The sequence below is a fragment of the Cynocephalus volans genome, chromosome 3 (assembly GCF_027409185.1).
Source record: "Cynocephalus volans isolate mCynVol1 chromosome 3, mCynVol1.pri, whole genome shotgun sequence".
Lineage (NCBI taxonomy): Eukaryota > Metazoa > Chordata > Mammalia > Dermoptera > Cynocephalidae > Cynocephalus > Cynocephalus volans.
The window spans coordinates 170,412,060-170,433,874 of NC_084462.1; the positions used below are offsets into that span (position 1 = coordinate 170,412,060).

At 46.4% G+C, this 21,815-nt stretch overlaps 1 protein-coding gene across 6 annotated transcripts in view; it reads right to left on the reverse strand.

Moving 5' to 3' along the window:
- The window catches only part of TTC7B (tetratricopeptide repeat domain 7B), a 267,108-nt gene that overhangs the window by 220,160 nt on the left and 25,133 nt on the right, over positions 1-21,815 (reverse strand). For 3 of the 6 annotated variants that reach the window (XM_063088949.1, XM_063088948.1, XM_063088954.1), the window contains exons 2-3: positions 17,727-17,881; positions 13,317-13,485 (exon numbers count right to left, since the gene is read on the reverse strand). The exons of 1 other annotated variant lie outside the window; for it this stretch is intronic. In XM_063088949.1, coding sequence (XP_062945019.1) covers positions 13,317-13,485; positions 17,727-17,881 — 324 coding nt within the window. Of the gene's footprint in view, positions 1-13,316; positions 13,486-17,726; positions 17,882-21,815 lie in introns of those variants that run through there. 2 more of the 6 variants (XM_063088952.1, XM_063088950.1) reach the window with 2 other exon arrangements.

Consider the following 21,815-nt stretch of genomic DNA (forward strand, 5'->3'; position numbering starts at 1 on the left):
TATACAAACACATGGAAATTAAACAGCATTCTACTTAATGACATATGGGTCCAAGAAGAAATCAAGCAGGAAATCAAAAAATTTATTGAAACTAATGAAAACAATGATACATCATACCAAAACCTGTGGGATACTGCAAAAGCAGTATTGAGGGGGAAATTTATTGCATTAAACGCTCACTTCAGAAGAATGGAAAGATGGCAAGCGAACAACCTAACACTTCACCTTAAAGAACTAGAAAAACAAGAACAATCCAAACCTAAAGTTAGCAGACGGAAAGAAATCATTAAGATCCGAGCAGAACTGAATGAAATTGAAAACCAAAAAACAATTCAAAAGATCAACGAATCAAAAAGTTGGTTTTTTGAAAAGATAAATAAAATTGACAAACCATTAGCATGGCTAACAAAAAAAAGAAGAGAGAAGACTCAAATAACAAAAATTAGAAATGAAAAAGGTGATATTACAACTGATTCATTTGAAATACAAGGAATCATTCGAGACTACTATAAACAACTATACGCCAACAAATTTGAAAATCTGGAGGAAATGGATAAATTTCTGGACACACACAAGCTCCCAAAACTGAACCGTGAAGACGTAGAAAATTTGAACAGACCAATAACAATAAAGGAGATTGAAGCTGTTATCAGAAGGCTCCCAACAAAGAAAAGCCCAGGACCAGATGGATTCACAGCAGAATTTTACCAAACATTCAAAGAGGAATTGACACCGATTCTTTACAAACTATTCCAAAAGATTGAAACGGACGCAAATCTCCCAAACTCATTCTATGAAGCAAACATCATCCTGATACCAAAACCAGGTAAAGATATTACCAAAAAAGAAAACTACAGGCCGATATCCTTGATGAATATAGATGTAAAAATCCTCACTAAAATACTAGCAAACAGAATACAGCAACACATACATAAAATTATTCATCATGATCAAGTGGGATTCATCCCAGGGATGCAAGGTTGGTTCAACATACGCAAATCAATAAATGTGATACACCATATTAATAAACTCAAACACAAGGACCATATGATCATCTCTATAGATGCTGAAAAAGCATTTGATAAAGTTCAGCACTCATTCATGACAAAGACCCTCTATAAGTTAGGTATAGAAGGAAAGTATCTCAACATAATTAAAGCCATATATGCCAAACCCACAGCCAATATCATCCTGAATGGGGAAAAGCTGAAAGCTTTTCCTTTAAGAACAGGAACTAGACAAGGATGCCCACTCTCACCACTCCTATTCAACATAGTGTTGGAAGTACTAGCCAGAGCAATCAGAGAAGAGAAGGAAATAAAGGGCATCCAGATTGGAAAAGATGAAGTCAAACTATCCCTGTTTGCAGATGACATGATCCTATATATCGAACAGCCTAAAACCTCTACAAAAAAACTCTTGGAATTGATAAATGATTTCAGCACAGTAGCAGGATACAAAATCAACACACAAAACTCAGTAGCATTTCTGTTCTCCAATAGTGAACATGCAGAATGAGAAATCAAGAAAGCCAGCCCATTTACAATAGCCACCAAAAAAATAAAATACTTAGGAATTGAGTTAACCAAGGAGGTGAAAAATCTCTATAATGAGAACTACAAACCACTGCTGAGAGAAATTAGAGAGGATACAAGAAGATGGAAAGATATCCCATGCTCTTGGATTGGAAGAATCAACATAGTGAAAATGTCCATACTACCCAAAGTGATATACAAATTCAATGCAATCCCCATCAAAATTCCAAAGACATTTTTCTCAGAAATGGAAAAAACTCTCCAGACATTTATATGGAATAATAAAAGACCACGCATAGCCAAAGCAATGCTGATCAAAAAAAATAAAGCTGGAGGCATAACACTACCTGACTTTAAGCTATACTACAAAGCTATAATAACCAAAAGAGTATGGTACTGGCATAAAAACAGACACACTGACCAATGGAATAGAATAGAGAATCCAGAAATCAACCCACACACTTACTTCCATCTGATCTTTGACAAAGGCACCAAGGCTATTCACTGGGGAAGGGACTGCCTCTTCAGCAAATGGTGCTGGGATAACTGGATATCCATATGCAGGAGAATGAAACTAGATCCATACCTCTTACCGTATACTAAAATCAACTCAAAATGGATTAAGGATTTAAATATACACCCTGAAACAATAAAATTTCTTAAAGAAAACATAGGAGAAACACTTCAGGAAATAGGACTGGACACAGACTTCATGAATACGACCCCAAAAGCACAGGCAACCAAAGGAAAAATAAACAAATGGGATTATATCAAACTAAAAAGCTTCTGCACAGCAAAAGAAACAATTAACAGAGTTAAAAGACAACCAACAGAGTGGGAGAAAATATTTGCAAAATATACATCTGACAAAGGATTAATATCCAGAATATATAAGGAACTCAAACAACTTTACAAGAAGAAAACAAGCAACCCAATTAAAAAATGGGCAAAAGAGCTAAGTAGGCATTTCTCTAAGGAAGATATACAAATGGCCAACAGACATATGAAAAAATGCTCAACATCACTCAGCATCCGGGAAATGCAAATCAAAACCACACTGAGATACCATCTAACCCCAGTTAGGATGGCTAAAATCCAAAAGACCCTGAACAATAAATGCTGGCGAGGTTGCAGAGAAAAAGGAACTCTCATACATTGTTGGTGGGACTGCAAAATGGTGCAGCCTCTATGGAAAATGGTATGGAGGTTCCTCAAACAATTGCAGATAGATCTACCATACGACCCAGCTATCCCACTGTTGGGAATATACCCAGAGGAATGGAAATCATCAAGTCGAAGGTATACCTGTTCCCCAATGTTCATCGCAGCACTCTTTACAATAGCCAAGAGTTGGAACCAGCCCAAATGTCCATCATCAGATGAGTGGATACGGAAAATGTGGTACATCTACGCAATGGAATACTACTCAGCTATAAAAACGAATGAAATACTGCCATTTGCAACAACATGGATGGACCTTGAGAGAATTATATTAAGTGAAACGAGTCAGGCACAGAAAGAGAAATACCACATGTTCTCACTTATTGGTGGGAGCTAAAAGTTAATATATCAATTCACACACACACACACACAAAAAAAAAACCGGGGTGGCGGGGGAAGAAGATATAACAACCACAATTACTTGAAGTTGATACGACAAGCAAACAGAAAGGACATTGTTGGGGGGGGGAGGGAGAAGGGAGGGAGGTTTTGGTGATGGGGAGCAATAATCAGCCACAATGTATATCGCCAAAATAAAATTTTTTAAAAAAATAAATAAATAAAATAAAAAATAAAAATAAAAAGATGCAAGCAAACTAAAAAAAAAAAATAGAAAAGATAATACAAATCTGTCCGTGATCTTTTTCTTTTTTTTTGGCAGCTGGCCAGTATGGGGATCTGAACATTCAACCCTGGTGTTATACCACCTTGCTCTAACCACCTGAGCTAACTGGCCAGCCCTCCATGAACTTTTTGATGTACTCTCATATATTTATTGTGAAACAAAGAATATAAAACAATGCACAGCATAACCTGAATTGCATATAAAATATTTTATACATATACATATATATATTTAACAGTGGTTAACTAGCCTAAGTGGCAGTATGGTACCTGGTTTTATTTGTAAATACTTTTAAATAAATATAAATATGAGTATATAAAAATAAATAAAAACAACATACATAAATATCTATGGTTTTCTTTATTTCCCAAATAGTCTACACTCAACACACAATGGAAGAATAAATGTTCACTTTTAAGTCGAAAGAATTCCACTTAGTGTTGGCCAGAGTGAGAGGAGGCTGGCCCCTCACGCTGCAGGAAGGGAAGCACAGAGGCACAGCCGATCTGCAGGACGATCTGGAAACGCTTCTCTTTTGACCCAGAAACTCTACTTCTGGACATCTCTCCTAGGGAAATCATTAAGAACCAGCACTAAAACCAGGCTGAGAGGGTGCTCATCACAACCTTGTATATAACAGTGACAAGCTGAAAACAACCTGAATGTCCAAAAGTAGAAGCTTTTTAGTTAAGTAAATTATACTCATCCATGCAATGAAATGTTATACGCTGCTCAAATGTTGCTGAAATGTACATATCATGCAAGGTAGTGAAGTGGGAAAACAAGGTCACAAAGCAGCATATGTGGTATAATCCTATTTTCATAAAAAATTCACACATATAATAGGTTTGAGAAGATCTTGAAGGAAATACACTAAAATGTTAACAGCAATTGCCTCCAGGTAGACAGTGTAATGGATTTTTTTTTTTTTTTTTATGTTCTTTTGACTTGTCTGCATTTCTGGATTTCATATAATGTACATGTGTTTTATCTATATTAAGAACAATAAAGCAATTGTGGGGGAAGGGACAAGAGATCAATCCCAGGGACAGCTAGAAGCACTACTGGCTATCAAGCGCATGACAGGAAGGGCCTCCAGGGATGGGGGCATGGGGAGGGTAAGGCTATCACAGCCACCTGCTGCTCCCAGCCTCAGGTATACGTGAGGTCAGACTAAACAAATCCCACTCTACTGACCTCGGATTTATATATTTCAACACATCTTCCCATTTTGTCTTATTTAGTACTCTTGTGAGAGTATTATTGGCCCCTTTTTGTATATAAGAAAAGGGAGACTTAGAATCAAGGATTAGCAGATTACCTGACACCAGAATCTCATCCATAACATCTCTACTCCAAATGTTTGATTATGCTTCAACTGAGAGGCTGCTTGATAAGGTGGAAAAAGCATGTAATTTGGAGGCCCCAGGCCTTGCTTTGAATCCCATCTCACCTCTGAAATGTGGTTTCTCACCCCCTTTGCAGGGAACGATAGCCTGATGGCACTGAATTATTCTCAGGACAAGTGCAATCACACAGGTAAATCACCTACCACCACGCCTGCCTTTTTAGGCAGGGCTCAATAAACACTAATCCACAGGGGACCCCCAGCTCTCAGAGCAACTGTGACTGTTAGAAAGACTTCCATAATGGGACTAACATTGGGCTTCATGTGGCTTCCACTGCCCAGCTCTGGCCCTATCCCTGGCTGGAACACAGCAGTCTTTCTTCCTCCAGAGCCCTCCATATGTGTGAGGCTGCTCCTCCACCCCCGGAGACTGCACTCTCCCAAAAACCCCATTTCTTCAGTACGTGTACCTGCCTGACATGGTCTGGTCCCAAGGCCATCTCCAGTCCACAGTGACCCTGTCACAGAGCAGTCACCTGGCTTCTCCCCGATAGCCACCTCAAAGGAGAAGGGAGGGGGAGAGGGAATTAAGGAACCTGGGCCTATCTGGTGACAGGGCTCCTACTCAGGGGAGTCACTGTTGTGGACATCTGTCACGGACATCTGCCCTTTCTCTGACACCCCTAATGGGACCACCTCGTATCATCACAGACTTCATGCTGGGCCTAAGCCTGTCACAGGACATGTCGCTGGTAACCAGATCAAGGATGAGAATGTGATGGGGTTGGTACCAATAAGATACCATGAGAATTTGGCTGAGATTTCTGAGGATGCCGCCTAAGAGAATCAGTCTGCAGCTGCTCCAGTCACCTGGAGCCTGAGATGAAAACCGGCAGAGGGAAGGTAACCCAAGAAACAGAAGAGTCTATGTCTTTGAGCCCCGAATCCAGCTGCCACTGAAGTCAGTTTGGGTTGGGTTTTCTTTCACCTACAACCGAAAGGGCCCTAATCCACAGATCTTGCCAGAACTTCAAAAGGAGTCTTCAGCTGTGCTGGGCAGTCAACTCTCTATGTACTCTGCATATGCCCGAGGCAGGAACTCTGTCGCCTCCCCCAGAGAGCCCTGTGGGATGGGGTTGTAAGTTACTGCCCTGGACTTGCACTGCTCCTCCGCCCGCTCTCAGAACAGAACACACTCTTCACACCATCTGCCAGGCAGATGGATGACATTGATACCCTGCCACTGCTCCACGCCCTCCCCACTCCTATACCCCCTGCAGCCATCGCACACGGCACTCTCTCCCACCAAGCCCAAAAGCGGCCTCGGATCCTCTCAGCACTGGCCCTGCTACCCCCAGGTAGCTTCTGCCAGCATGTGTGAGCTGGCTCAAGCAATAAGCCATGGTCGCCATGCCTAGGCCTGAAGCTGCCAGCTGTGCAAAGGAGCCAACTCGCCCAGAAGACTCCAGCCCATGGCCCGGAGAGGGCAGTGTGAAGGTGGACCTGCACTGCCCACCCCCAGATGCTCTTGGCACAGGTGGAGTGTGGCCAGCCTGAAGCCAACCCACCACACCGAGGCTCTCCTGGGACCCCAAGAATGGAGCCCCAGTCAGCGACCTTCCAAGAGCCCCTACGAACCTGTTTCCATTTACCCAGGGTAAATTGAGGTCACTGCCTGGAGACAATATTGCAGGATGGAAAAATGAGCTTTGAAGTAGGAAAGTAAACCACCTTTCAGGAAACTCATTCCCTAAGTCACCCTGTGAGGGATCTTGCCTCTCCCCGACATGTGACAGCCTTTTGGGAGCATGATGATTCTCAAGTCATAACTACTCACTGTCTGAAGAGCTTCCAATTCAACTCATTTCAAGCATTTTTTGAGACCACCCATGTGCCCCAGACTGAGCAAAGTGTGGTGCAGAAACACATGAGCAACACCTGATAAAAGCCAAACATCAGTGGGTTGTTTCCCTTGTGCTGATTCATCCACATTTTGCTCTGGTAGGAGCTCCTAGAAGACAGCAAGCAGTTCCCAGGCATCCTTTCCCAAAACATCATGTCAGTGACTGTTTTAAGTTTTCTGGTCTAAAGAGTGACTATGCTAAGCTGAGGCCTGTGGGTATGTGAAGACACTGGGTTTTCAAGCTGGGGGGAACAGGGCTGAGATCCAAACTGTTTTGGAGATGGATTCTATACTTAAAGTACTTAGAAGCTTCAGGGGAACGAGGTACTTCTGAAAAGCTTCTTCCTGAGAGTTCTCCAGGCCTTTGAGCTCCCCACTGTAGAAAGTAGGTGCCTCCATTCCTTCTCTGACACTTGATCCTTGGAAGGGATACTTCTAACACACACAATGGGCCATACAAAGAGACCTCTTGGGCCAGCGTTGCCCAATGAGGAAGGCAAAAGAGGATGACACGTTTGCCAAGGGGAGGTCGTTGTATAACTAGTTAACCACCTCCCCACTGCTGTTCATTATCAGACCCGAGCTTCGGAGAAGCATCAGAGGTCTGTAAGTTCTGCAGACCGTAGAGGAGGTGAGGACTTCAGGGATCGGCCCCTTGCTTCTGGCTGGAAAGGGAAGCCCAGTCAGAAGAGACAAGCCCGCCTCCCTGGAGTCTGATCAAGGGATGGCTTCTCCTCCGACAGCTCTGCTCTCATAAGCCAATGTATTTAGCTTGTTCCTGATGAAGACAGAGTTGTGTCTGAGAGTTGTGTGAACTATTCTTGCTTCTTAAAGGAACATTATTTGGATCAACTGATCCATCACAATGTGAATGGCCTTTTGTGATGAAATCATTCATGTAGGCCCAACCGCAGATCAGCCCTGGGCAAGACTGGTAAAGTGCACAACAGATGTCTTAAGCAACTCCATTAGGGTAACCTCTCCAGCTGCCCCTGACCATTGGGTCCTACCCATCCTCCAGAATCAGCAACTGTCCTTGCCCTAAGCAGCACTCCAGGCCCCAGATCGTCACTTGATCTTCCTCTAAAAATTTCCCTCTAAACACGTTGATCCCAGGTCCCACATGCTGAGTGTCAAAGCCTCCACTGACAGAGCAGATCCACTAAGGCACCAAGTGTTCCTGGAAGAAAGCCAGCCTCTCCCCTCTCCCCATAACTGGATGTCACTGGGGCATCTGATGAGGTCTATCCATTTGGGTCAACCCCTAGGGATACATAAGAATAAAAACAGCCAACACATGTTGATCTGCCAGGCCTTGCACTAAGTGCTTCACATGTATTTGCTCCTTCCCTGCCACACACTTTAATATAGATACTGTCATTATCTTCATGTCACAGATGACAAAACTGAAGTGAAGGCAATTTGCCCAAGATCCTTTAGTTAATAAGTGACAAAGCCAGAGATCAAACGTGGGCAGTTTGACTCCTAAGCCCCATGCTCTTAACACTGCATCAGAGGAGAAATTTCAAACTCAGGAGCAAAGGAGGAATAGAGAAGATCAGAAGCAAAGAAGAAGTAAAGCTTCCCAACATGGTGCCAGCTTCTCCACCAGGAACAGAGGTCATGTGGCTTGGCAGAAAAGTTTCCTACCAGAAACATCCCCTCTGTGTGACATGGGGCAAGTCCCTCCTCCTCTCTGGCACAGTATCCTTCACTGGAAAATAAAACGTTTGTATGAGAGACGATTGTGAGGGCCCCATTCACTCTTTGGAGCCAGTCCCCCTCTGGTTGGTACCCTGCCATCTGAAGGAAGTTTAATGCCGCCTGCTGTTTCCAGCTTCAGTTTCCCTCCTCTAGGGCACCAGCCCCCACCAGCCTCATGGTCCCATATACCCACTTTCTTTCACCTGAGCGCAGGCTGCTTCTCTCCTTGCACCTGCTGGGCGAGAGACCAAGATCTAATGGACATGTTTAACCAGAGACCTCCCTGCCCCCAATCTCTCCTCTTCTGTCTCCTGGTGCCTGGCGGCTGTAGTCCTATGAGCAACTCCTCACTGATGGACTGTCAGCAGACTGATGTGTTATTTCCCCTCACCCCAGACACCTCTCTCCTTTCCCCTTTCCATGAGCTGTAACATGCCAACAATCTGCTCCAATCAGGCAGATGAAGACAGCACCCTAATATGGTATAACCCCGCCACCAGCCTTGGCCAGCTGGACTGTTTCAGGACTTCCTCACATTAGAACTAATGCACTTCTAATCCTTTTATTACAGCAAGGTACATACCAAGGCTATTTATAAAGACCAGCTCTAGGAAGTCACGCCACTTGCAGATCCCACTATCCTATGCACAGAAAGTTATCCCACGTCTAGTAGATCTAAGTCCCAATGAAGACAGTGGCCATTTTTCTACTGTCCCCAGACTCCCCTTAGGGAGAACATTTGTGGCCACTTGGTGTCTCGAAGATTTCCTCAATCTGTATCCTAGAGCAACGTCCTCAACTCACTTGATTAACCCAATACTACCAGAAGCTAAAGAGCTTCTCCGTTTCTTCTATTCCAAAACCCTGTTTCTACTTAGTCTTAACAGATACGAGGAAATGTAGACAGGGGGGGTTGAGCTCCCCAGTAGGAGAAAGAACTAAAATCTACAACCTTTGGAAAAGAGGTCCATGCCAGGCTCTGTTATGTTGTGACGTCAGCAGGCTCCTCCCCGACAACTGGCAGAAAAGGATTCTGAATCATCAAAAATGCTCAGAATGGTACCTACAGGCAAAGAAAACACATCTAACCATGACAGGCTAGGAGCAAAGGCACCCAGAATCACGTGAATTCCATGAGGGGCATCTGGGTAGAAATCCAAGCAAGGAGCCTTTACAAATCTCATTCCCTAATTTAGCAGCACTTATGTGCTAGACACTGTGCTAAGTCCTAAGGAACGCGAATGAACAAGACCGACTCTTCCTCTGGAGGAACTCACAGACTGGAAGAGGCCACTAATTCTAATGTGTTTCTCACAAGATTCTAATCCACTGAGCTATGACAGCATCCAATATGATCGACTCTGACTGGGTGAGGCCCAGAGGGCTTCAGAGAACACAGGATGCGTGAGCTTGAGGACAGAACTTACAAGAAGAAACCTAGGCAAGGTGAGCAGTGAAGGTAGAGGAATCAGGGGGTGGGGCTGAGAAGAGGGTGCAAATACAAACCTCAGGTGTTCTCTAGCGACTTGACTGTTTTCTCCCTGAGAAAACCTTACTTGGCCCAAGCAAGTCCACTTGCCACTAAAGCAGAGAGATGAAGATCATGGGCTTGGAATTTACCACTCTTCAGACTGAGTTTCCCTTCCGCCACTCAGTAGGAGAGCACGGGCTCTGGAACCAGGCTCTGAGGCCAAGTCCTGGCTATCCCGCTTCCCGGCTGTAGGACCCTGGGCAAGTGCATCTAACCCCCTGTGGCCCAGTTTTCTCATCTGTAAAATGGGAAGAATAATGGTGCTTACCCCCGAGGGTGGCTCAGGAGAATGAGTGAGATGCCCAATCACAGGGCACAGGCCTGGCACGCAGGAATCTCTCAGCACACCTCAGAGTTTGGAGGATTAAAGAAACAGTAAAGCCCCTAACATGGTGCTGGCCCACAGGAGGTTCTCAGTAACCAAATGGTGTTAGCTTCTGATTCCTAATAAGCGAGGGCTAACATTCCCTGGCCAGGGGGAAGAGCTCCCAGACATGCTGGAAGTGCAGACGTCGCTGCAGGCTCTGGCTGAAAGCCCTAGTTAAGTCAGACCTCAGGTCACCATGGAAAAGCTTAAGTAATCTAAACAAGTGTGCAGGTCAAGCCTGCTGTCTACAGCAGAACATGGGGAACATGAGGAGGGACGTGAGTTGGGTGCGCACCCACCCAAGGGGCAGCTGCCACTCAGCTCCAGCCTGGTCTTGTTCTGGGGGAATTGTGGGGACAGCTTTTCCCTTCTTACCAAAGAAGTCAGAAGGCCAAATATTTAACTGGATATTCCCAATTTTGAAACGTTAGCAACTAACTCAAAAGTGTTGGAAACACTGAGCCAAGTAAACAAACCCTGTCTCCAGCAGCCCGTAGCCCAGTAGTGCAAACTTCTGATTTTAGAGTCCTTGTACACTCACATTCGTAGAACCCCTGCAGGCAGTCTCCCCTTGAAAACTCTCAAGGACCTTGGTAAAGAAAGCAAACCAAGAATATTCCTACACAGAGCTAAGACCAAAGGCCTCTTGAAGTCCTCAGAGAACTGTCCCGTCTTTGGGCATCTCCATGAATTAGGCTGGCATTTTCTCTCCATTATTATAAGTCACTTGTATGTGCCCCCCCTCACTCCTCAGCAAACAATTATCTTTCAAGCTAACATTTACGTCATGCTCACTGTGTGCCAGGCACTGTTTTAAGCATTTTATATATACTATCTCCTGTAATCCTCAGGACAGACCAATGAGAGCTTGATAGATGGGGAAACTGAGGTACAGAGAGGTTAAGGAACTTGCACAAGGTCACACAGCCAGTATGTGACAGAGACGGGAGGTGGACCCAGGCAGATGCTCAGAAATGTCGCTCTACACTGCCTCTCACAGAGCCTTCCAGGCTCGTGCAGGCCTGGGTCCTGCTGGCCTCCAGCCACTTCCTCTGGGTAAAAGTGATCCTTCCCTCTCCCTGTCACATGTGACTCTGCATGTATCCACAGTTGTTAAAAACTAGCCAGAGCCAGGACTCCATGAGCCAGCCGGTGTCCCAAGAGCCAAGTGCCACAACCTCATGGCTGGGGGACCACTGCTAATCACATATCACCCAGGGCAAGACTCAGGACCAAGTCCACTGTTCTTCTTGCCCACCTTGCATGGCAGCCACGAGAATGAGCTGGCAGTGCCACCTGAACAGTCTGCCTCCATTAAACTGTTGCAGAGCGAGTACTAAGACCTGAGCTTTTAGTGCTAAGCAGGCCCAGAGCCACCTCCCACTCCCAAATAGCAAACCAACTCCTGGCTCCAACCCACCAGGCCCCAGGTCAATCGGGTGACTATGCCAGATGAAGGTTTGCTCTCATTCTAGAGTGTTGTCCTTGGCCTGAACACACACACACACACACACACACACACACACACACACACACACACACACACACACACACACACACACACACACACACACACACACACACACACACACACACACACACACACACACACACACACACACACACACACACACACACACACACACACACACACACACACACACACACACACACACACACACACACACACACACACACACACACACACCACCCCGAGCATCAGAGAGAGAAGAAGGCAGCTGTGTGGCAAAGACCCCAGCAAGCCCCATAGCTCAGACAGATGCAAACAAACCCAGATGCTCTCAGGACCTTGAAGACAGCCTCAAAAGACTGAGCCCACTAAACCACCAGAGTGCCCTGTCAAGAGAGACAGCATCTTTTCCCAGCCCATGGGGACATTTAGAAGATTAATTAGCCGGGCCTGGCAGTACTCGAGGCTCCCCAGGGAACTGGTAAATACGGCATCCCCATCACAAAGCTCTTAAGAAGTGTGCCTTGGGCGGGGCCTTTGTTCAACACAGCAAAGGACAACTGAGTCATACAGGCGGGACACCTGCAGCCTCCACATTTTGGCCAGAAAGTGCCAGTAGCACACAATTGTCCAGCGTACTGCTGTTCTAGAGGTTCAAGCCATCTAGGGCTCTGGCTTCTGTGCCAGCCCCAGTTAGTCACTATGTGCAGTTTGGACAGCAGGTGGCAGGAAGGAGAGGAGCTGCTTCAGACTGTCCACTTCTTGCCACGGCCTTGAGAAGCCCAGTTCAAAGTGCTCGTCTTCCTTCCTGGCCCTTTTGGCCTGTAGTGACCTCTCCTGCCTCTTTGAAAAGGTGTTACCCAACGCTGACTTCTACCATTTGCTGCCTTGTTCAGGACTGACATTTTCAAATATCATTTATTAACCATTTAGGATGTGCCAGGTACTATGTTAAGTGCTTTACATACATCATATTTAACTTAATCCTCATAAGAACTCTATAAAGCAGACGTGATTACACCCATCACAGATTAGTAAGTGGCAGCTTGAAAAGATCAACTAATCTGTGTCCGGCCTTCCTGTTGTTTCTTTTTCTGTGGGACTGCATTCTCTCACAGCAGATTACAAACCCCTTCCTGGCAGTACAGACGGTATTTACACTTTCCTCTAACCCCTGAACAGGTACACAGTACAGTGATTGCCAGTATCAACCAATTAGCCTTAGTTAACACAGAGGTGACATTAATGAATAAAAACACAGTCAGCCACATGGCCAATCACCCATATGGTGTGAATCCCTGTACATGCCGCACAGCATCTTAAATACCAAGAAAAGCCCCTGCTTACGTTGCATTTTAATTATCAAGAATTGTCACTGAAATGTTTTCCCTCCACTCGTTCTCTTCAATGACAACTGAAGGACAGAGGCTCTGAGGAAACCATGTGTTGTTGCTGGGTTTAAAATTAGCCAGTATGTGCGGGGGAGCCGACCCCAGGCTTGCTGGGAATTGCCGAGTTCACCACCAGCCAAGGCCAGGGGACAGACAGCAGGCTCCAGGGAGGCCCTGCTGGCTCAAGAGCACGAGGCCGAGGGAGGGACACAGGCCTCACCTTTGGTAGCGAAGGCTTCGGCCATCATCCGCAGCCTGTATGGAGGGACGGCTGTCAGCGGCAAGTCATCGAGGCCCAGGCGGGCATAAATGTTCAGAGCTTCTTTATAATCTCCTTCCACATAATTCAACTTGGCCATGATGAGATTGGATTCTTGTAGGAATTCTGACTAGAAAAAAAAGGAGAGGAAAAAACATTTTCCTACCATATGATGTGGGATGCTCCCTCAGGCCCAGCCATCTGCTGCAGCAAAATCCACAGCTCGCCACACAAAACTTGTACACAGACGTTCACAGCAGTATTATTCACAACAGCCAAAAGGTGGAAACAGCCCAAATGTCCATCAAAATGTGGTCTGGCCATAAAATGGAACAATACTCAGTCATAATAAAGAATGAAGAACTGATCCATGGCACAACACAGATGAACCCCAAAACATTATGCCAAGTAAGAAAGCCAGGCACAAAAGGCCACATACTATATGGGTCCATTTATATGAAATGTCCAGAATGGTTAAATGCATAGACTCAGAATGTACATTAGCGTCTGCCTGTGGCTGGGGGTGAGGGATCGGGAGGGGAATGCTAATGCATACAGGGTTTGTTTTCGGGGTGAGGAAAGTGTTCCGGAATTGATTGTGGTGAGGATCACACAACTTTATGAATACACTAAAAACCAATGAATTGTACACTTTAAATGGGTAAATTGTATGGCGTGTGAATTTTATGTCAATAAAGCCATTGCAGAAAAACAAAAGCCCAGCAGCTCTCCCCGCAGGCCCTTGGCCATGCTGAGCCAAGGACGGAAGGAACACTTCATGAGTAAAGCCTATCAGGACCTGTCTCAGAAAGAAAGCTGCCCAACATCCTAGCAGATCCTGCCTGTGGCCCTGGGGATGCACCACAAGGCTGTAAACCCAGGCAACCGAAGGAGAGGCTCTCTAAACGGATGCAAAAATCTGGATTTTCTTTGCACAGAGCCATTCAAGCTTGTTAAGCAGAAGTTACTGACCACCCCGCCCCCCAAGGCTGAGGGCTGTGCCAGCTCTGCCAGGCTCTCCTTCTTCCCCAGTCCATCCCACCAACCTCATCTTCTGCCTTCCTCCCCCCCACACCCTCAGCTGGAGAAAGTAGAGGCAACCCAGCCACCTATATAAGGAAACAGATTTATCACCCTCTCCCAGGCCTTTTCCTCCCAGCCCAAGCTATTCAAAGCTAAATTTCTCAGCTTACACAAGCACACCATGGAGCAGCACTATTCTGCAACCTACAGCTTTGATGGGGTGGGTAACCAGACACAGGTGACCAAGCAGAGCACGTGGAAGCGGGTTCTCTGGCCACGGTGGTAAGCTTCCAGGCATTTCTTGGAAGGGAGCGGGGACAGCAGGCAGCACTGGAGAGGACGGCAGAACGGGCAAAGAGGACTGAAGGGGCACAGAGGGTTTGTGCGTGGCCCCAGGGACAGGCACCTATGCAAGAAATTAGAATTATATTTGGAGACAGAGAAATCAAAGCAGACTTAAGAAAAGAGAACAAGAGCTATGAAAAGAACCACCCAGCACAGGGTTCTCCGGCGGTGTGGGGGAGGCAGGCCGGGCGTGGGTATTTTGAAAAGGTTTCCTGCGAGATTCTGTGATGTCTTCCCTCCCTCCCCGAGCCTCCAGCCGGAGAACTGGCTTAAAAGCAAACTGAAGGGGGAAGGGTGAGTGAGGACGTGGTGTTTAATGGGAACAGAGTCTCAGTCTGGGAAGACGAAGAGAGTTCTGGAGATGGATGGTAGTGACGGTCGCACAGCCATGGGAATGTGTTTAGTGCCACTGAACAGGGCACGCAACTAAAAACGGTTATAGTATTAAATTTTATGTGAGGTCTATCTTACCACAAGGAATAAAAATGTTTTAAAAATATCAAACTGAAGGGCCAAATGGAAAATAAGCTTGAAGAAAATCACAAGTCTAGAGGCATAGGATGGACACTCTGGGAGAGCCTGGCAAGTGAGTCCAGTCTGTGGCCCTGTGCAGCAGATGAGAGAGCCTGGCCAAGGCCACTCGGCTGCCTAGGCGGCCCCAACCTAGAGCAGCCGTGACCCAGCGCCAGGGCTAGCTTGCTCGTGATAAGCGTGGTCTTCTTTCCCTGAATCAGAACCTGGCGCTCGCGACTCCTAGTCCCGGCTCCTACACGCCACACTGCCGGCTGACTCTGCCCTCTCCAGCCCAATTCACTTGAGCCACACTGGACTTACAGTCAAGGGAAGAGGGGGTCCGCGCACTGGCCAGCGTGAGTGAAGCAACACACACATGCGAAAGCTGTGCGACTTGAGACATTCTTCATAAGGTGAGAAAGCTAAAAAACAACAGTGGGAGAAACCCTCTGGGTAGAAACAAGAAAATAACAGTAAATGACAGGGGTCTAGTATTGTAGTTATAAAAGAACTTCCACATTTGAGCCTCAAAACAGCTCTAAGCTAAGTAGGCCTACGATTGAGAAGCATAAAGCTCAGAGAGGTTAAGTAACTTCCCAAGATCACACAGCTTATAAATCCAGAACTGGGACTCAAAATCCAGAATTTTAACATGAAATTCAATGTTCTTACTGCCACATTGGGTTGTAGAAGATGGGAGTCAAAAACTATCAGCACTTACTGACATAAAAGGCTAATTTTTCAAGATGAAGTTAGGGGGGTTAGAGGTGGGAAAGAAAAGAACTAGGATGACTCCCTTTAACACAGAGTCACACCCACACAACTCCAGGCAGGACACTTGAGTCTGACTGGCAGCCGCTAAGAGCTGTGGCCCCAAGTGCCTGCTGTCCCTTCCTCTCCTGCTGATCAGAACCCACCACCAGTGTCAGTGAGCCTCCTTGGTTAAGAACAGTTGACATGGAAACCACCATTCCCTACTTTGAGTCAAAGTGTGGCAGGGCCCTCAGAAAGAAACCAAACAGGGAAAGAGAAGCCCTGGGTTCTAAAGCCCGAATGCAGCAGCGAGCCCCATAAACCTGGGCTTTCTGTGTTAAAGTGATGCTCCTAGGGGTCTGGAGCTACAACCAGTGCAGACAGACATAGGCAGGGACCGTTTTGAAAGGTGGCTCTCTGTGCAGGTTTCAGAAGTCTGTTGCTACGTAATGGATAGACACAATACTAACGTATTCAAATGCTGCCTAAGGCTTCAACTGCAACAGAGCCAAGGAGGTGGCAGATGACAAGGAGGAAGAACATCTCAGAATGAAAGCTCGTGGGCTCGGAGCACACAGGAGCTGGGAGGGTCCAAGCTCACCACCTCCTACAGCCCATCCCATTCAAACCTACAGAAGAGTCCCCAGAGAGGGAAGTGACCTCCCCTGGGTCACACAGCAAGATGAGAGTAGGCACTAGTTTCCAATACAGATACAAAAGGTAAAGCCAGAGAAAACATGACTTCTCTGGGGGAAAATGTGCACAAACGGACGAGAGTAAAGACCAAAGTAGCCCCAGAGGATTCTGAGCTTGGAAGAGAAGAAAAATGAAAGAGAAATCATCCAGGCTAAAAGGAAGAAGAAGGCAAAGCTTCAAAAGTTCACTGAAGACTGCCCCCAGTGGAAAATACATCCTGGGAAAAAAGGGCCCTACAGAAGATGGGCAGGTCGGGCTGTGATGCAGTCTGTTATCTGCACGAGGCTGACTACAGGAAAGCAGCAAGAGCCAGGCTTCAGGGTTGGAGAAGTGTCCAGAGCTGAGTCTACCAGGGAGGAGGAGGGGCAGGGAGAGCAAGGGAGAAAAGCCTCCTGTGAAAAGCAAAAGGAACTGAAAGGGGATTACCAAGAAGCAAGAAAGGAAAGACAGGTGAGAGGGAAAGGAAACCTGAGTGTAGGTAGAGACTAGAAAATAAAGTTATAAATACAGGGGCAGTGCCTAAAATTTCCCATGCCACGAGTATTAGGGTCCTTGCTCAGGCACAGGGAAGTTCCTGGTTCCCTCCCAATGCTGGCACAGTAGGAAGCCCAACACAGCTCTGGGCTACAGCAGAGTTACTTTCATGAGCCACACGATATAGGCAGGAAATTGTGTGTTCATGAATCTCCTGATTAATTTCTCTCTTTTCCAGGGCAGAGCAAAGTGTCAGGTTGAGCTCTGAGCCAGCTTTATTTCAAGAACCTGGGGCGATCCATGGTTCAGAATGAAGTGTCGCTAAAGACTCTTATCAGAGACCCTATTGGGCCAGAAGCCCCCACAAGGTGGTCAATCATCCTAGAGGTTGCCACGTCGCTCATCAGGGAGCTGGCCTGCTTCTAAGACAAGTCATGGCAAGGTGCACATGAGCTCCAAATATTGCCCAGATTATCCTGGGCATCCTTCCCAACCTTACACATTGTCCAGAGGAGAGGGTGTCAGCATCTTCCCACTGTCCCCCTTTGTTCCAGAGGTCCACAGTACCTTGAGGTTCCCTCGGTCCAGGGCAGCAGTCAGATGCTTGCGGACCTCAGTCAGCTGGGGCCTGGGGCCCCGGGGACTGGCCCCCTGCCTCAGGGGGTGTTCCTTCAGATACTGCTCCAGCTTCGACTCCCCGAGGAGAAGTTCTGCCATGTCATCTACAAAGACAAAGTGAGAAGCTAAATTGGAGCAAGGAATGGTCTGTGTGCTGGGAACTCCCCAAGGACCTCTGGACCACCACACCCCAAGGCTCCAGGCCCCCAGCAAGGCCCTTCTGGAACTTTGTAACCTTAGATGGGGTCTAAGTGAGTGCCATCTTATAGTAAATTCTGTTCATTAGTAAAGAATGTTCCAGTAGTATGTACCCAAATAGGTGTAGGCTCAAGCATTCAATTATTCCTTTGTCACACATTCCTGAATCTATAAAGATGGATACATATTAACATGGAGAGAGTTCAAGTTCAGTAGGAAAAAAAATAAAATTGTCTTACGTTATATTCAGTATGACCTTTATAACACACACACAAAAACCAATATTATGCATTTTCCAAGAGTGCTGCAGTGAAATCTCCTAGGTCTTTTGTGTCCAATGGCCATATACATGGATATGAACTGGTAGAACGTCTGTACAGTCAGATTCTTAAAACAAGTTTGTGTCAAAATTACCTGAATGCACGCTGTTTCTATCTGAAAGTCAAAACTACGCAGAACTGACATTTGGGAATGTTTGTATGAAATTTTTACTCCTTTGAGTACACTTCTTATAGTTATAATGTTGTTGATGTCTATGTTGGCTTGTTAATTAAAGTAAAAAGCTCACTCCAGGAGCAGCTCTTTGGAATCTACTCTGAATCAAACTGCTCTGAATAAACCCAAAATGATTCATACACCAGCTGAGCATGGTCTATTTTTCTGTGATCTGACAGAACACAATTGTATTAAAGTACAAAATCAGTTTTAAAAGGTCTGGGAGGATATATCTCAAACTCATGATAGTCACTGCTGGGGTGCGGGGAGGTGACCTCAACTGGGGTTAGTGGCCAAAATGGACTTGATCTTTATCACTAACATCCTGATCCCAGAAAGGAGAATAGATTTGCCTTTTATTTATGCAATTTAAAGTTAATGCAAAAAATAATCACTGAGGACCCACCGAGATTCTGGGTGGTAAGCCCACCAAAGGCTGAAAGCCTCTTCCGTGTCTTTTGATCAGTTGACCCCAAACTGCCAAATGTATAGGTGCTGGCGGTGCTTCTGTCTGTGTACTGGGAAGCCTAAAATAATCTTCTAGAGATCAGACCTAGAGTCCTGGGAGGAGCCAAGTAGCACCAAAACAGGGCTGAGTTAAGTTAGAACTCAAGAATTAAGTTAAGAACTAATTAAGAACTCAAGAATTCTTTAGATATCCAGGAAGAAAAAACAAATCTCCTGTAAGATGGAGAGAAAATCAGGCAGGACCACAGCAGCGTCCAACACCAGTAGACAATGTAGCGATGCCTACAGAGTGTACAGGGACAAAAGGTGAGACCCTGCCGAACACCAGCAGGAGTGAAAGCAACGAGCAGCATCCCAGAAACATGAGCCCTTCCTGAGAAAAAAAAAAAAATCTAGGAACGAAGGTCATAGGCAAAGGTCTGACAGTGACCATCAGCTCATTTACATATAGAATACTAAATATCTACAACAATTATAGCTGCGAACAGAATATGAATGTTAGAAACCAATACAATGCAAAAATAATAATATATTAAAAACTGGGAGAAGATTCAGAGTGCCATGTCCTCACCTTTCAAACACCGTATGATGTAGTGTTTTTAAAAATCTTTTGCTGTTTTTCAAAATTTTTTAAAAATATTAGTGGACGGTGGGGGGTGACCGCCACTTTACCCCCAGCAGGAAAGGCTGCCTCATTTACAGGCAACAGCTTTGAAGTGTGGAGCAGGAAAAGAACTGATTCTTAGCTGCAAAAGCGAGTCTCGAAACAGGGAACGCGGCGCCAGGGCTGCTGTGGATGCAGACAGGATCCCGGAGGCCGGGGCCGCGCTGAAGGCGGCCAGCTGCCCTATCCAGGATTCGAGGGTTCAGGCCGGCATTAAAGAAGATTCCTGGGAGAGCCCGAGCCGCGCCGCGACTGAACAGCCCGAGGCGGCAGCGGCCGAGAACTGGGAAAGGCGGCAAACCAGAGACAGAGCGAGCACCCGACCTGGCACAGCACTGTGAGTGATCCCTGGCACAGCTCTGTTTGGGGGGTGGATGCCCAAGCGGCTCCCGCCTGCACCACCAGGCCACTCACCGCCCCGGTGCTGCCTCCATTTTCCCAGGTGCGGGCAGCTCCGCCCTGCTCGGCCATCACTGAGCCCCCCCACTTGCTTGGCCTGGCGTGGGGCTTTCCGGAGCCTGCGGGCCGGCCTCCTCTCCCACTCCCTCCGCGGTTCTCTGGCAGGGCTGGTGGCATCGGGCGTCCCCGGCCAGTCTCCGGAGGGCAAGGAAGTACGGGCGGGCTGACTGTCACTCCACCACACCCTGGACTCCAGCCCCAGGTAAACTCCCTGTTACTGGGAGGCAGATACCATCTCTGCGGCCACCAGTTTGGAAAAAAGCCTAACGAATTTCTGGTTGGGAATAGTGTGGTAGGAAAGTTCCCAGGTCCACTTGAATCTGCCGGAGAGTTGGCTGCAGGTGGGCACTAGACTCGGTTTATACTGGCGGTATACAAAGGTGAACAAGACCCGAGAAAGATCTACATAGTGCTACAAAGGCACCCAGAGAGACCGGTCGTCTGTGCCTAGCAGAAACCTGGTAGACTTCCTGGGCGAGGCAGTGCCCGAGCAGGGTCTTGAAGGCCCAGCTGATAGACGAGGGGTGCAGAAGACACGCCCCAGCCCAGCACAGTGTGCACAGAGTGGGGAGAGGTGCGGCCAGAGAGGCGGAGACTCGACAGAAACCACACACCCGGTGGGGTCGCCACTGCACGATCTAACAGCCTGGGCCAGAGCACACGGAACAGGGAGAAGTCCTGCACAGGAAGTGAAAGCTCAACAGAGATCACACACCCTGTGGTACGTGATCCACCAGCCCAGCAGAGTCCAAGCTGACCAGAAAGGTGGATCCCCGGAGAAGCCCAAGACCCGAGGCAACCACACACACAAGGCACTAGTGGCCAACTGAGCAGTCACGGAGGGAGCCATACCAAATTGGCAACCACAGCAACATTCTAGTTAGTCATTAGTCTCAAACCGGTGGACTGTGAAACCCCCTGCCACAATGAATAAACACCAAAAAAAAAGATACCAGAAATACAAAAAATCAAGAAAGTACACCACCAAAAGTTAATAAATCTCAAACTCTAGATCCTATAGAACAAGAAGCCCTTGAAATAACTGATAAGGAATTTCGAGTGATAATTCTAAGGAAACTGAATGAGATACAAGAAAACTCAGCTAGACATCATGATGAAATGAGGAAAAGTATACAGGATCTGAAAGAGGAAATGTACAAGGAAATCAATGTCCTGAAAAAAAATGTAGCAGAACTTGCTGAACTGAAGAAGTTATTCAACGAAATAAAAAACACAACGGAGAGTTTAACCAGCAGGCTTGTCGAAGTTGAAGAGAGAACCTCTGAACTTGAAGATGGGCTGTTTGAAATAACACAAGCAGACAAAAAGAAAGAAAAAAGAATCAAGGATATTGAAGAAAATCTGAGAGAGATATCAGACAACCATAAACGATCAAATATCCGAGTCATGGGTATTCCAGAAGGGGAGGAAAATGGAGATTCCATTGAAAACATATTCAACAAAATAGTGGCAGAAAACTTCCCAGGTATAGGAAAAATCACAGATCTTCAGATCCAGGAAGCTCAACGATCTCCAAATGTATTCAACCCAAAAAGACCTTCTCCAAGACATGTCATAGTCAAATTGGCAAAACTCAGAGACAAAGAGAGAATCTTAAAAGCTGCAAGAGAGAAGCGTCAAATCACCTATAAGGGAGCCCCAATCAGGTTAACATCAGACTTTTCATCACAAACCCTAAAAGCTAGAAAGGAATGGGATGATATTTTCAAAATACTAAAAGACAAAGATTGCCA